General features: G+C 34.5%; 1 protein-coding gene across 1 annotated transcript; it reads right to left on the reverse strand.

Moving 5' to 3' along the window:
- Window positions 1-8,356: 8,356 nt before the first annotated feature.
- On the reverse strand, window positions 8,357-14,477 carry LOC107893556 (mitochondrial outer membrane protein porin 4). Its single transcript, XM_016818587.2, has 7 exons — window positions 14,261-14,477; window positions 13,670-13,742; window positions 13,069-13,136; window positions 11,629-11,739; window positions 11,382-11,468; window positions 10,761-10,969; window positions 8,357-8,984 (listed from the first exon to the last, which is right to left on the reverse strand). The coding sequence occupies exons 2-7, from the start codon at window positions 13,713-13,715 to the stop codon at window positions 8,684-8,686; spliced, it is 822 nt and encodes a 273-aa protein (XP_016674076.1). The 5' UTR covers window positions 13,716-13,742; window positions 14,261-14,477; the 3' UTR covers window positions 8,357-8,683.
- Window positions 14,478-17,787: the final 3,310 nt, after the last annotated feature.

The following is a 17,787-nucleotide window of genomic DNA, read 5'->3' on the forward strand; positions in this document are numbered from 1 at the left end:
GCAGAATATGATGCATGCATCATGGGAATACGTGCAGCCATAGAACGTAAAATCAAGGTGTTAGAGGTATATGGAGATTCTGCCCTAGTGATTTATCAACTCAAAGGTGAATGGGAGACAAGAGACCCCAAATTGATCAATTACCGGAGGTTGATCCTTGAGTTAATTAAAGAGTTTGATGATATTGTCTTCTACTACCTCCCACAAGAAGAAAATCAGATGGCTGACGCCCTAGCAACTTTAGCTTCTATGATCAAGGTGAACCAACCAGAGTATGTGAAACCAATCCAAATAAGCATTTATGAAGCTCCGGCTCATTGTTACAACCTCGAAGAAGAAGAAGAAATTGATGATCACCCTTAGTACTACGATATCCTCCGATATGTGAAGAATCGTGAGTACCCCGATCAAGCTACCGAAAATGACAAAAGAACGTTGAGAAGACTAGCCCATGACTATGTCTTAGATGGGGAGATCCTGTACAAAAGAAGGAAGGATCAAGTATTGTTGAGATGTGTAGATGCTATAGAGGCTAAGAAAATCTTAGAGGAAGTCCATGAGGGCGTCTGTGGGACACATGCTAATGGGTTTACAATGGCCAGGCAAATTATGAGGTTTGAATATTATTGGTCCACCATGGAAGGAGATTGTATTAACTACGCCAAAAGATGTCATAAGTGCCAAATCTATGGAGACAAGATTAATGTACCTCCCTCACCTCTGCATGTCATGACTTCGCCATGGCCTTTCTCGATGTGGGGCATGGATGTGATTGGGCCAATTTCACCGAAAGCTTCAAATGGGCATCGTTTCATCTTTGTGGTCATCGATTATTTCACCAAGAGGGTGGAAGCCGCTTCATATGCCAAGTTACAAAATCGGCAGTTAGCAAGTTCCTAAAAAAGGAAATCATTTGTCGATATGGAATGCCGAAAAGGATCATATCTGACAACGCATTGAATTTGAACAATAGCATGATAGCAAAAGTCTGCAGTCAGTTCAAGATCAGACACCACAACTCGTTGCCGTATCGCCCAAAAATGAACGGTGCAGTTGAGGCAGCTAATAAAAACATTAAGAAGATCGTGGGGAAAATGACTGAAACCTATAAAGACTGGCATGAGAAGTTGCCATTCGCCCTCTATGCTTATCGAACGTCTGTCAGGACTTCTACCAGGGCAACGCCTTTCTCATTGGTATATGGAATGGAGGCGGTTTTACCTATCGAGGTCGAGATTCCTTCCCTCAAAGTTTTGTCAAAAGTAAAGTTAGATGAAGCTGAATGGATCCAGTCCCGATATGATCAGTTGAATTTGATTGAAGAAAATAGGCTAAGGGCTATCCGTCATGGTTAGATGTACCAAAAGCGAATGATGCGAGCTTACAACAAAAAGGTTCGTCCTAGAGAATTCCACAAGGGAGACCTAGTATTGGGGAAGGACCTTATGTGGTAAAGAAAGCCTTTTCTGGAGGAGCATTGATATTGGCTGAAATGGATGGCAAGACCTTACCCAATCCCATGAATTCGGACTCGGTTAAGAAATACTTCGCCTAAAAAAATAAAAAAAAATAAAAAAGGGAGAGGCCAGGGTGAAAACTTGCAAAGAGCACCTTAAGACCAAAGGGATTTTGAATTGAAAACCCATAAAGGGCGATTCAAATTTTGATCAAAGGTGGGGCATGCGATGGTCTTATGATACCTAAAATTAACAAGGAGGAGAGATGTTACATTTTGGGGCATCTACAAGAGTACTCTAGATCCCCTAAACACATATTGGGCAAAAAAGGAATCCTCAAGAAGCTAGTGCAGAGAAGCTCACATTGCGATATCTGGAGCACCTATTCACTTCTTATTCATTTTGTATTTCAGCAATGTTTGTTGACCATGATGAATCTATTCCCTTCAAATTTTGTTCCTGATAAATTTCAATTCTATCATTACTATAATCTTTTTCAAGCATTTTGCATTGAAATGATGATTAATGGACTAAAAGCCATTTTCACAAAAAGAGTTCTGCATATTGCTCTGAAAGTTTCTAAATAGTACAGGAACCTAAAACAAGACTATTATTTAGAACTAACCAAACTCAAAGATTGGAAGCATATGAGAAGAAAGAGTTTAAGTTGAGACTACCTCTTCGGGTTTTCTGTTCAAAATTTGAGCTGAACAAGAAGACAGGGTACCATTTCAGTGAAAGAACCTTGATCAACAAAGAGCAATGGCAACCTAAACATTAAAAGAGATTCTCGCTCACAACATGTTGCACCTATACATTCATAGATTATTCATAACGCATCTGATTAGGAGCATTTGATTCATTTTGATCATAGCATCCTAATTCGTTGGCATAAGCATAAATACATAGAACTGATTTTACAGGTCATGTTCTTAGAATAAGTGAATTCACCAGACCTTAACCCCCTAAGCAGTAGGGTAATAGGCTAAAAATCACAAATCTCGTCTCCCTAAAGTTGCAGTGGAACAGATCAAATCCAGCGAATCCTGTCTTCCTGAAGCCTCAGCGAAGCAGATTGAAGTCACTAGTCTTATCTCCCTGAAGTGCAGTGGAGTAGACTGAAGTTACAAGTCTCATCTCCTTGAAGCCGCAGTGGAGCAGACTAAATGTACAGATCTTAAACCCCTAAGCAGTAGGGTAACAGATTGAATTCAAAGGGCTTTAACCCCCTAAGCAGTAGGGTAACAAGCCGAATTTGCAGATCTTATCACCCTAAGCAGTGGGGAAACAGATGAGCTTTAACCCCCTAAGCAGTAGTGTAATAAGCTGAAAATCACAGATCTTGCCTCCCTGAAGTTGCAATGGAGCAGATCAAATACATCAAATTTTGCCTCCTCGAATGCAGTGAAGCAGATTCAAACCACCAAGCTTTAACCCTCTAAACACTAGGGTAACAAGCTGAAGTTTATAGATATTATCGCCCTAAGCAATAGGGTAACAAGCCAAATTTTCAAACCTTTAACTTCCTAAGCAGTAGGGTAACAGGTTGAGCTTACAGATCTAAACCCCTAAGCAGTAGGGAAACAGATCAATGATGACAAGCCTTAACCCCCTAAGCAGTAGGGTAACAGGCTAAAAATCAAATATCTTCTCCCTGAAATGGTGTTGGAGCAGCTAAAAGCCATAGCATATCTCCTTGAAGTTTCAGTGGAATTGATCGAAGCTACAGCAGATCTCCTTGAAGTTTCAGTGGAATTAATTGAAGTCACGTGTCTTATCTCCATGGAGTTGCAGTGGAGCAAATTAAAACAAACCTTACCTTCTTGAATTTGCAGTAGAGCAGTGAAGCGAAGTGAAGCAACAAGATTGGAATAAAGCTACCTGGAGAAAAGGAGCGCTAAACAAGTCCAGACACAGTGAGACCGGGCAAAATTGGTCTTTCTTAAGTCTTTGCTCTATTCTCTTTACACGACAACAAGCAAAGAGGGGCAGCTGTACAAGCCCAATTTTGGGCCCAAAACCCCAAAACCCACTAAGCCAATAACCCCAAACCTACCCATGCCCACACACACAACAAAAGAAAAAGCTAAGGAAACCCTAGCCGTTCAGCACATGCTCCCCATCCCATTCACCACCGACGACTGCAAGCATCGCCACTGTGCCACCGCCCCACTTGCGCCTGCAACATTAAAAAAAGGAGAATAGACAGATATTAAAAAAGGGAAATGTAATGGCTATTTAAAAGCCAAATCAAAAAACAATTGTAACATTCAGAAACTTTGATGAAATAATAAGCAATATTAGACAAAAAAAAACAAAACAAAAAACTCAAGAATCACAGCAAAAACAGATCGATCGGAGACTAAGCCGAAGGTTTATCCCTATTTCTTTTCATTTTTTTCTTTTTTTTGAATCCATTCGTACATACAATTTTCACCCTATTTTAAAACAGCATATATACTAAATACAAACATATAGAAAACACAAAAAAAGGGAGAAAATTTTACCTTTTTCGAAACTCTGGCCACCGTGCACGGTGGCCGGAGACGGTGGCGCACGGCGTTCCGGTGACCTGCCGGTGACCGGCCCCCTAGCCGGGAATCGCCCCTCTCCTCTCTCTCTCCCCTTTTTTTTCTCCTCAACAGCTAAAATGAAATTTTTAGAAATTTTCAGGCTTTTATAGCCTACCAAAACGGCACCGTTTTGGTGCCCACTTCAAAACGCTGAAACGGCGTCGTTTAGCTGCCCTGATCCAAGACCCGACTCTAACCCGTCCCAAGATCCACGCGTTTTCGTTTAAGGGTCTAATTGCGCTCAAGACCCTTTCGCTTTTTTCACGTTTTGTAATTAAGTTTTATTTAACTTTTAATTTGACCCTAAAATTTATTTCGTTTTCAATTCGGTCCTCCTTCCAGCGACATCGTTTTAAGGGTTTGGGTAAATTTCCCTTTTGGCCCTCTGTAGTCGCGCGTGCATTCATAAAGGTCCCCTCATTTATATTTATTTTAAGATTGGCCCCAGGACTTCATGTTTATTTCGGATTTAGTCCTTTTTTGAGAATTAATGTGGTTTTTGGAATTATTTTCACCTTTTCAATTTATACATATTATTCATTATTCTATTTACTATTTTCGTATTATTATTATTAACATATTTTACTATTATTTAAACATTTTTAGTTTTTATTAATACTTAAATATATATATTTATAGTTGTTTTATATATGTATTATTATGCCTAATATATATTGTATGTATGCACATTTAACACCATATTGTACACATATTAATACCACGTTATATACATGTTTGCCCCTGTTTGTGTGTATTATTAATATTAATATATGTTTTATTATATATCTTTAACATATATATACGTATACATTTATATTATTATTATTATTATTATTATTATTATTATTATTATTATTATTATTATTAGTTTTGATATTATTGTTTTATTAAATACATTCGTCTCATATATACATACTTTTAATATATATGTTATACTTCATATTATGCTCATGTAAATTAATATTACATCTTGTATATCATTTTATTATAGTTTTATATGTTGTAAATATCATATTGTGTCCTATCATGTATATTATGTAGGTCATGTATATGTTTTAATATATTATGTGTATACTTTGTTTTGGTATTTCACGTACATATTATGTATAAACATTCAATATTATCATATATTTAATTTCAATATATATTTACACAATGTTTCTTTATTATTATCATTATCTCTATATTATTACTATTATTATTATTCCTTCTGTTACCATCACTATGATATTATTATTTTTATAACATTTTTATATAATTATCTATACACTATTGCTTTTACACTAACTAATAATATATACACATTTTTGCGTACATATTTTGCTTATATATATCTTTACCCACGGTATTATCATTTCATCACCTATTTATACCTTCGTAAATTCTTTCAAGCCTTAAGTCATTCATTGTTTGCATTATTATTATTAATATATATATACTATGTAATTTTATATTGCGTATACATTCTATATTATGCATATGTACCTTGTAATATTGTACTATTATTATTATGTATATATATGTTTCTATATTTCTTCTTATTTTTATTATCATGCATATACTTTAGTACACATAATATCATTATTATTGTTTTCATTATCATCTTATGTTACCATTATTTATTTATTTATTTGCTTGCGTGTTCGATCATTTTATTTTTTTGTCCTCACATATTTGTTTACATTTGTTTAGCCTCGTCATTATATCATCTTTTACAACTATTCATATTATTGCTTTTGACACTATCGCACCCGTCATTATGTTATTATTTATTTTCTTTTATGTTTACTATAAATCACGATTTTACTCAAAACATTAATAATTTTCTCATAAAAGTAAATATTCCGTATTTAGTAATTCGAGACAATCGTGCCCTAACTTACTGGGTCTCGATTTGTCTCATTCAACCTAAATAAACGGAATATTCTTTTAAATCACGATACGAGTCTAAAAAATACTTATTTTTGGAGCTTCGAGGTGTGGTGCCCTAACTTACTGGGTATGACATTTTGATACCTCGAAATAAGATCTTTTGCAAATAAAGGCAATGTTCGGTGTTCGGAAGTTCGAGGAAACGTGCCCTAACTTACTGGGTTTCGATTTTCCTCGTTCGCCCTAACTAACCGAATATCCTTCTAAAAGAAGGTAAAATACATCGATTTTAAATAAAAGGCAAGCTCATTCTCAAAAGTTCGAGATGCCGTATCCTAACTCACTAGATATGACGTATCGTTGCCTCGAGACGAGAATGTCTTTAACATTTTAATGTTTATTTTACAAAAGAGGGATTGTAGTTCAAGGTCTTTCAAGTTCTCAATTTTCGACAATTAAGACACTAATTAATTAACTAGGTACCAATTCTGGGCGTATCGGGGGTGCTAATCCTTCCTCGTGCGTAACCGACTCCCGAACTCATTTTCTGATTTTCGTAGACTAAAAATTATCGTTTTAGTAAATCTTAACTTTTATTAAAATGATTAATTTAAAGGTGACCCGATCACACCTCGTCAAAAATGATTGGTGGCGACTCCCGTTATTTAGTTTTCAAATCCAAGTCGATCCCCGTTTTTCAAAAAAAATGGTTACAACACATAGATTAGAGCTGGTTTTTTCTTATGGCTTCTCTAAATTAATGGTGGAGTTTGATTTTCATGCAAAAATTTCTTGTTATGAAGAAAGGGTTAGGGCTGGTATTTTCTTATACCTTCTCTAAACTGATGGTGGAGTTTGATTTTCAATTGGTTATAAGGGAGATTAAGAAAAGAAAAGCCTCGTTGAGGGAATGGGATTGTTTAGTATTTGCTGTAGTGGATTCGTGTACAACCTTCAAATGATTAGAATTGGATGTTAATAGAACTTGCTAGATGTGAGTGTGATGTTGGCTCTTTGAAATTTTAACTAGAGGGCTTCTCTATTGCTATATGTAATCTGAATTTTCGTTAGTAATGAAAATGCTTTTCTGTTATAAAAATGCATCTCAACTTCTTGTCATTAGCTAAAACTTTATTATCTCAATTCATTCAATTTCATGTAAATCCAGCTCCTCCATTAGATTTCACACCCTTTAACAATATTAGTGATGTTATTATATTTGGTATAATTTCATATACCTTCATTTTGCAACTTAAAATCATATGCAAACCCAAAAAAATAGTAGTCCATATCAGAGTATCATACTCGTGTAGCATTTTTTTTATTTTTTATATTAAAATTAATTTATTAAAGGGTATATTGAGATTTTTTATTTTTTTACATTTTTTACAAAAATTAAATTAAATTAAATTAAAGGGTATACTAATCACCTTCAGCATTTAACATTTTTGGACTTTTTTATTCTTTAAAAAAATTATTAGAGGGCATATTTGTCATCCGAGATTTTTCCTTATATTATTGCAACACTTATTCCTCTAAATTAAATTCATGAATTATATTATAATATTTATTTTATTTAATTCTATTCAATTATAATTTTATTTTATTTCATTTCATTTTAGTGAACCAAATTTATTATAAATGTCTCATTGAGAATGGATGATGTTATAAGAATAAAAAAATTAAGGGGGAGAAGGAAGTAAAAGGACAGCACGTGATGATAATCGGTATCTGTATAGGCTGAGGCTTCAATCAGCAGTTTTGTTTTTGTTGATTTAGTTTGGACAAGTGACAGCCTAATTAAGTTGCATAGTTTTTATCAAAAGAGAATCTTTTTTGGGTTTGTCCCTGTGATGCTTTTGTATGATTGAGTGGCATGCATGACATTGGCGGCATGCAACAAGCCTAGTGGATTTGATGCCAGCCAACCCACTTGCTCCTCATCTCCTCTCAGTCTCACAAGTAACTACAAGTAAAGCTAACCCAATAAGCAAAAGCAAATACCCGTTCTTTTCTATTTCTGGGGTCTGATCTCACTCAGCTTTGGCTTCAATGTTATACTTCAGAATGGCCGTACAGAATCACATTCAAATTGCAGATGGTAGCGTGGGAAGAGTCAAGAGTCAGAGATATTAGAACTTTGAAGGAACGGTGACATTATGATGATGATTCCCGCATAACCAAACCCACAGCAACACTCGCAATAGCAATGTTAAATTTGCAGAGATTCTTCTGTCAGGCCTAAGCCACCCCCACATGCTTCTTCTGCCTTCCCTGTTTTATTTTTTGTTAATTCAGAAAGCATGCAACCCATTCATAACAGTTCCCCCAAAATAGGAAATTCAGAAGGAAATTGTTAAAGATCAAAATATACATACGCTTGGATGAAATTGTAAAAGCTTGGCTGCTACCCACTGCACTGAGCACGGAAATCATGTGTAAAGAAAAAGGCAGTTACTTCAACAAGGCATTGTTGACCACAAATCTGGTTAGTTCAATACAACATTAGGGGAAACACCCCCTACTATCATACGACATGAACATTAGAAGCATTCAGCAACAAAAACTGCTGTGCTGTTATCCTCATAAAAATTTGGCAAATTTGGGCTAAATTCCCCCACCATTGATCTGGTGAAAACATTCATCAACTCAGTATCTGAACAATTTTCTTTTATAATCTTTCGATACAAAATAATCTGGGTGAATAACACCCTCCCAAGGGTTTGGGGAAAAGGACAAATCAAAATTTAAAAATATGGAATCCAAAATGAGATCTTCCCGTCAAGGCTTGAGAGCAAGGGCAAGCCCCATCTTAGGGGATGCATTTATGGCCTTTGAATCATACTCTGCCGAAAATGTTACAAGTGACTTGGGCCTCCATTCACGTTGGCACAGCATTGCAACCTTTCCATTGTCAGAGAACCGTGTTTTTACCACGGTAAAAGGATCCACAGCATGAGAACTTCCAATGGTGAAAGTGTTTTCGTAGGTGGAAAATCTATGAGCCATTTCAGCAGCAACACAAGTGAAGGGGTTGACAGAATGGATATAAGATGCCTTCAATGCCTGACCTTTATCAGTCCTAAAAAAGAAAACATTCATTCAAAAATTGACAGCAAGGCTTTTATGACAATGCAAAAGAACATAAAGCAGCAAAAAAAGGAGCAAAAAATGCTGACAACTAATCTGATAAGCTACAGGAAGATGGCTAACACATCGGCTGAATTTAACCTACAGAAACTAAAATGCTTTTGATCATTCTTACTGGTAAAAAATTGTTCATCATAGTCCCAAGGAAATAGTGTTCATGAACTTTCTGTGACTAACTAGTTATTCAAGTCATGGTTCCCATGCATGTTAGAATCAATCCAAACTGCTTAGCACTCTTGTTTTTGACTCTTTCAATTGATAACCTTAAGCATCATCTTTCAATATATCAAATGAATCAAAATATGGTTTACCATAATAAACGATTAATCTTTACATCCTTCTCAAAGTTCCATGCAATACACAAAATACTGCTTTTTCTTCTTTCTTTTTTTAATATCACAAAATGCCACTACTGAGAGCACATTCTGTATTGCTATTTCATCATGGTGTAGAAAATAGAACAATAAGATCAACTTCAAAGGAAACTAAAGGGATTGTGGTATTCTAAGTGTTAAAGTTTCATTTGGATCATTGAGCTTCAATTTATGTCACTGACATTCTCAATATGCAAAGGACGTCTCAGGAACTACAAAGAAAAATACGGAGCTGATAAGGCAGGCACATCAGCATTCAACTCAATGCCAATCAGTAGGCTATTCTTTCCTTTTTCATTTTTTTTCTTGCTATCCTTCAATGCAAATCAGTCCCAATTACTTGCATGTGGGTCCTACTTGCACACTAATGTGATAATTGACATTTGATTTTAGCCAAAGCATGTTGGAAATAGGATCGCTCTTTTTCTTTCTCACAAATCGCAGTGTCCCTAACTCCAGCAACGCCTTAACTCTCTCTCTCTCTCTCTCTCTCTCTCTCTTCCCCCAAATCTATACAGGACATACAAACTTCTTAGCTAAAAATACACGTGCGATAGAGGTGTATAGGTCAATTGGTTGTGATTCTTTTATTCAAAAGTTTGCAGTGATTGCTAGAGGCGTATAAGCTAGGAGACTTAATCCCATTTAATTTGACCAAAGTGTGCAGAAACTGGGAAAAATGGTGGGCCATTTCAGATTCAGTCAAGAACTTTTTTGCCCAAAACAGTTATCTGACAAATAAATTAACTCTGTTGGTCTTTTACTGAAACATTTGGACTGGATTTGTTATATATGAAGTTTGTGCAGCTGGACAGCAGAAATCAAAATTTAGAGATCAGGAAGATATTTTTGAGAAGTCCAATAACTATTAGTAGATACCCAAATCTAAAGTATTTGAGGCTTATCTGAAACCTTTATAACAGCTAGGATCATATTGCATGCAAACAACATTTAGGATCATCTTAATCCAACTTTAGATTTTTTTTTCAAATGCTAACAAGAAGTTATAAAATAACTGCTTGTGATGTAGCACTTGTCAACTCAACTGAAGCCTAAAGGTATCAGAGCATAAGAAACACAGCTGCATGCTCACCTAAAAGAAATTAACTAAGTTACTTGGAATCAGGTGCGAGTGTCGGATATGGGTATGTACCCGACATGGGTATGGTTAGATTTTTCTAAAATTGTCCATGTATTTAGAGTATTCTTGGAGATCATACCCCTATATGTGTGTCGGACATGGGTGTCAGATACGGGTACTTCAAGAAAAATGAAAAGTTCAAGAAACATAAGAAATAAATATCTCCCAAGATAGATGATCTAAAAGTACTTACAGCAAAAGAGCAACAGAGAAATCTGGCTTGTTCATGTTGATCCCAGCAGTGTACTTGGTAAAAGAAGCAGAAGCTGTATCAAATCCAATTTCACCACCCAAAGCAAGCTCCTTGCTGCCAATTGTTGCTGAAAGCTCCAATAGGGGAGTTGGATTCAGGCCAATGCTAGAATCAATGGCAGCATGAGGATGAAGATATTGGACATCCAACTGAGATATGAAGCATAGATAAAGTCAGAGATCCAATTTCCCAAAGCAACCGCAGATGATCTTTCTTTCGAATCAACAAGAAAATTGAAGCAAGTTTTCCGTCAAACTGGTTTACTTTCATAAATTAACTTTTTCCAGATAAAAAGGGCACTCAGAAAGTAGAACTAGGTACCATGCATAAAAAGGATCCATAATAAAACAATGATCATATCAACTGCAGCCTTGGTAATAGGTAGTAAGGAAGAGAATTGGAATGACCAGTAGTCAGCATAAACACAATCCCCACCCACCACATGAAAATGCATAGCTAGCAAATACATATGTCAAACATAACCACACAGTGGGATACCTAAGTTACTATGTGAAATTAAGACTCATTTTCCATATATACTGTTAACATTAATGCACTGACCTTGCCAGACTTGTGATCAGGTATCCTGAAACTTAGAGCAGCTTTGGAACATGGCCAGACATCATTGACAGTCACTTTTGTAGACACCTGCAGAAAGATAAATAAAAATGAAGAGGAAAAGGGACACAGTTATTGGTGATTACATAATCAAGATTTAACAACTTCCAAATACAAACATGCTATACATTAAACTGAATCACAAATATGGAGAAGTCACAAAAACATGGAAAAGAGAAATTTTTCATACATTAGAATAGGTATCAACTTTCATATCCACAGTAGTACTTCCACTCTTATACACAGTATTTATGTCACCAAAAAAATTTTGGTCCTTCTTGAGTCCTGTGGCTGTAAGTCCCTGCAAAACATTTTAAGTATGACATTAGATGACATAACAATCAAATTGATTTACAGTTCAATATAGTAATTTATATAACAAAATAATCAATAAGAGCTCTTTTCATTTTTAAGGGAAGTTATCAGCAGTACTGTCTTTAACAATGTTAGAATCTACTGATGGTAAAAGTGAATAAGATATCTAAACGTTGGCTTTTCTGCCATATCCAGAGCTCTTAGGCTATTTACATGTAAGGAGGCAGAAAACCACACCTGTGTCTATCAAATATCTGCTGGAAATGAACACCGATGAATAGAAAACAGGAGTTGATGTCAAACTAGTGCACTCCCAAGTCACCGGTTCAACAGGATAGTTCAGTTAAATGAAATATTAACTATTAAATGTTAGATGTAAGATTCTGATATTAAATAATAATTAGATAAGGTAATTAGTAAATAAAAATATGCATCTGGTTTACCAGTATGGTCTTTTATACATGATCATATAAGGTTAAAGGTTCAAATATCAACAAATGAAAAAAGTAACAACAAAAGGTAATAAAAAGAGTTCTTTTTTCCCCTGATATTATCCTCTTTTTAGCCAGTCTTTATCAGTTAAACTGATTTGCAACTAGTTCACCAAACGCTCATTTTCTTTTTGTTAAATGTATCAGACTGGACAGACCACTTGCTCCAAGTTGAACAGTATAAACAGCCAGTTCCATCACACTTTTTTAACACTTGCAAGTACTAAAAGAAAAATGAAGATTAGTATGTAATACAAGGAACAGAATCCATGACTGTTTCAACTCATATGGGAAGAAAACAAACAAAAGATTAAGGAATTGAAGAAGGCGAAATTGCAGGGACAGAACATAAGTGGTTTTTGTTACAACATCACAAAATTTTAAGTATGTCATCACCCATTTTAATGAAAACTTTCACAACCCATAGTCAGATGATAACTTAATTACCAATGTCATCCATTTTAACAACAGAGTAATGACTAGCAGAGAAAAAATTGAAATAATTATGAAATTAGGGGCTTCCTGTGTTTGATTCCTTCACATATAAATGCACAACATGGACATACACAAGGAAGATTGCTAAACAGAAAGGAATTTACATCAGGCCAAACAAAGCATCCCAAGAGCACAATGTTCATATGAGAAAACCTAGATAATCATTCTGCTAATATTTACCAAACCAACTATATATTCTCAAGCCATAACATTTAGCAAAGCAAAATTTTAAGTTTTCAAGCACTTTAATCAAGCTCTGTCCAAGAATTTAGTAAACCAATCAAGCAGTTCAGTAAAAGGTTAAACAAGTTTTATAGGGGAAACACTACCATTCCCGTGGTGCTCAGCATTGAAAGAGTAAACTTCTGGTCAAAATTGTAATCTTTTGTCAGGAGGTCTGCATAAACATATTTGGAAATAATTAGTCTGTGAAAGCTAAAAGAAAATAACAGCAGGCCAATATGACAGACAAACAAGCAGCTACGGTAAGTACTAACTAATAGTCATCAAAAGTTACAAATAGCAAGAGAAGTCCCTAACAGTCTCAGACCAAGAAAGGCAATTCATCATATCACTAACAGAAAAAGTAAAATCTATCTATGATCTTACTAAGGTAATGGTGCAAATGTTAATCCTCAGTGTACTAGTATAATAGTAATTAATTGTGTTGGTTATCTATCACATAAATATATGCATTTTCTTTGGTTTATTAAGTGTTTGAAAAACCTAACTACATTAATCTTTTCAATTCCTCTACCCAACCATGCTTTTCTGAGAAGCTGCTTCCCATCTTCATTACGCATCAAATCAGTTTGAGTTGCCAATAAAAAAAATAATTTCTGGTAAGATTATGACAAGTGCAAGCATACCAAACAGTATATAAACATACAATACCGGACAAGAAAAAATAAAGGCACATGCAGCTGATACCTTTGGCTTTTTTTCCCAGATCTACGAATGGTGCTGGTCCAGCCATCCTGATAGAAGGGCAATCAACCACAGCCTGAAATGCCATAAAGATATCATCATTACTTCAGCTCTGGAAACATTCTACTTGAGAGGAAATGAAAAGCAGGTGAATAAATTATAGAGCAAATGCATATGGGACGATGATACAACAATTTCTAGTTCAAAATTCATTTCACATGTCGTGTTTAGAAAAACCAAGCATTTTTTTTATCCATGAAATCCAAACTTTTACTACTCAATTCTTCACAAGTATAATTTGCTTACATATCCAAATGTAATTTTAGCTTTTTGCCAACAAAAAGCAAGTGCCAAAATTATTAAAACAAGAAACAGCTTTACAAGCACATTCAGGGCCAAAATGCTGTTAAAATAAACAAAGCAAGCAAGCAAGAAACCGAAAAGTTCCAAGAAACGAAAATAGTACGGCTCATATAAAAAATACAGAAATCACACCGTAAGAACATAAGATTTCAATTAACACTCGCACCTAGATTGAGTACCATAATCACTAAAACAATAACTTGAAGAATCAAAAAGGAAGAATGAACTTACAACAAAGATTTGAAACAAGAGAGGATCAGCCACGAAACCGTGCAACGGCTGCTACCAACACCGCTTTAGATTGTGTTTAATTGTTAAAACCAATTTTGTGTGTTGAAAATTTTTTGAAAGCCGAAGGGTCAAAGCGTGCAGACTCTCAATAGACGGCGAGGTTTTAGGTCAGTTTCTTAAAAAGCGTGATGCATCTTTGATTTGATTGGAGAGTTTAGGTTCGATAGGCGCTGTGAGGTTAACATCTTGTGGGCCTGTGACACATACTTTTGTCACCGTGCTGTGAGACTAAGAGAAAATATATCAAAATTTTTCGTTATTCAAATGACGAGCTTGACCCAGGAAAAGATTTAAATAATCTTACTGTTGTGTCGTAAAGTTTTTCTCAAATGAAATAAGAGTAAAATTAATCTAAAAATTCTATTGTACTCGTATGTGTCAAAGTGTTAGAATTTTACTCTAAGAAATCGTATAGTAAAAAGTAAGAATTTAACTTTAAATTCACTTAAGTTACTTTTATTGTGACATATCACACCTAACTTAATCATTAAATCTAAATATGTGACATTACATTATATTATTGAAGTAAATATATTAACTTTTATTTCATTTATCATTGTAACAAGAAATCAAAGAAATTAAATCTCATACATTTCCAACTATATTAAATAAAGTAACACTTGTAAACATGCATATTCATCAACTAATTGAGCATAGAAATTCTTCATCTAAAACCTTATAAATCAATTATCAACACATACGAAACCATAAAAATAGGTACTAAGTCTCAAGACTAAACTTAAGTACATGTCATTAGTTATGATTATACAATCAAAGTAATACAAACTTGATCGAGCTTAGCTGAGCTATTAACCTTAGATGCTTTACAACTTCAATTGTCACATCTCGAAATTGGGTATAGAAGTTTTGAGGATAATTTTGAAATTATGGCACGAAATGAGTTTGAAAATTCAGAATGTGGTAACCCGAAAATATATCCGTCTATGGCTTTAGAAAATTTAAACTAATTTATGAAAATAGTGTGAAATAAGCTTTAAATTTAAAAAAAAAGGATTGTTTTGTAAAAGAGTTTAATTTAGGAGTAGCTTTAAGGCAATTATACCAAGTTTTAAAATCAACTCATATTTTCCCCTTTTCACCCTATTTTTGAGGTTGAAAAATAGAGAGAGAAAGCACCCGTTATCTTTTTATTTTGTGTCGTTCATTAGGAAGAAAAAACCCCAAACCTTCATTCTTCAATTTCAATCTTCAAAACTCCAATCCCTTGTTTTCTATCATCTTCCTAGCATTAAAACACCCTTTGAAAACCAAGAACAGCACAAAGAACACCATTAATTTCCTTGTCATTCAACTTGTGGGTTTTTTTCAAATTTTCAATCAAACGCTTGTTTTCCCATTAATCAAGGTAATGTTTATTTTTCCTAATAGTTTTTTTTAATGAACTCTAGCTATTTAAATCAAGTTTTAATCTATTAAATCAAAGGTTTTGTGTAAATGCCGAAATTTGAGACGTTAATAGTGAAATTCGAGATTTTGAATGAAATCAATGTTTTGAAGTATTTTTCAACTTGTTTTAATGTGATTAGAAGGTTTCTAAACTCTCCTTAAAGTTCTGTTAAAAGCTTTTAAGGTTTTGCTAAGTTTTCATGAAAAATGACCATTATAGGTCAAAATTTAGGAGCCATGATTTTGAGTAGTTTAGAGTGGTTTGAAGGTTGAGAATCATTCTTAGGTAAGTAATTAGATGATTGGAATCTGTTTTAAGCAAAGGGAATGAGTAGGAATTGAGATTTTTGCGTTTCGACTATGTTAGTTGAAAATTTTAGTTTCAACAGGAACTAGCTTAAGCATACGTGTTTTGTTGCTTTAGGTGAGTCTATGGCTGAGAAGTAATTCTGTTTGGTTTATGATTTATTTTGGCGAAGATTCAAAATCATTGGAGCCTTCGACGAGCAAGGCGAAAGGAAAGGAAAATCTAGTTTAAGCTTTCGACGGCTAGATGAAAGTGCTAACGGTGAGTGTTTAGAATCGTTGCTTGTAATCACGATTCATAGTGTTAAATGGGAGCTTAGGAGTAGCCTAAACCCCTAACCTAAGTTCCGAGTGTAATCTTTCTTATACGCCTCGTTTAATTTGCAAAATATGTGATTATGTGATGTGAGTTGAGTATTAAGTTGTGATAATGTGACATGTAATATATATTGTGATAGCTCTTGTAAATGTGTTAGTTGTGGGCATATTTAATATGAGGAATGACAGTGATGATGTTGTGTTAGCGATGTAAATGTGCAGTGAAAATGTGCAGAAAACGATAATAAATATATGTTTAATTGCGGATATTTTGGCCTTGTGATTTTTTGAGACCGTTGGATATAGTTGGCATGCCATAGGATTTGTGAGTACTTACCTGTAACATCTCGTTTTTTAGTGGTTGATAGCAAGATAAATTCGATTTTTAATATATTTATTTTTGACTAATTATCGAATAAAATGCTATTAAATTTGGATTTTTCTTATCAAGAATGAAGTTGGTGTGTTGAATTCAAACTCTTACAAAAAAAGAGCTAAATTGGAATAAAAAGCAAAGAGGAAGGCTTAATTGAAAGATTGAATATTCAAAAAGTGGCTGGATAAAAATTGAAGGATTTTTTATATTGTTACAACACTGTAATTAGTTTAAATTTAATCTCTAGTTTAAATTTGATTTTTAATTTTTGAATTACTTAGTGATAATATTTAGAATTATTTAATGATAATATTTAGGAAAAATCTATCTAAATTTTAGCACTAAAAGTATGTATAAATATCTAGTGCTAAAGTCAATTGAACACACACCTGGCTTTAGGCTTTAATAAATTCTTTTCTCTTTTTCCTTTTCATTACCTGCGTCACTTTTCATTATGCCATTTTCAATTCTTTTTCTTTTACTTTCAACTTTTTGGTTTAATTACCTTCCAAGGCCCTTTCTCTTTCCACTTTTCGCAATTCCACTTGAATCATTTACTTTCAAGCATGATTCTTTCCATGATTAACAAAACTATTTTTAGCCTTAGCCCAGTTATCACTTCGACAAAGTAATCGTGAGATATGAACTCACACTAAATACTTTGCAACTCGGTATTCTCTATCTCTCTGGTATATGGGATAGTACAAATTTGTCCCCTAAATTTGATTCGATTTCAATTCAAAAAGTGTGCATTGGGTTGGAACTGTTTGGCGTACAGTTGGGAAGTTGAGTCGGCGTTGTTGTATTCAAAATCCTGCGAACAAATTGGCTTGTTCAATTGGAAAAAGCCAGTTGGATTTTGTCAAAGGAGATAGTGATCAGATTTAAACGGCCCACACGGTTGAGGCCGTTAATTCGAGTTGTGCTTTTCAGATTGCAAGGCTGTCAAAGTCTTGAATTATGGGCACTTGCCACGTGGTTGGAAATTCGACAAGGGTCGATTTGTAGGTGATACAGGGATGGCCTATAAAAGGAAGAGTTGGTGGTTTGAGGGATCCTC

This window comes from Gossypium hirsutum, chromosome A08, assembly GCF_007990345.1.
Source record: "Gossypium hirsutum isolate 1008001.06 chromosome A08, Gossypium_hirsutum_v2.1, whole genome shotgun sequence".
Classification (NCBI taxonomy): Eukaryota; Viridiplantae; Streptophyta; class Magnoliopsida; order Malvales; family Malvaceae; genus Gossypium; species Gossypium hirsutum.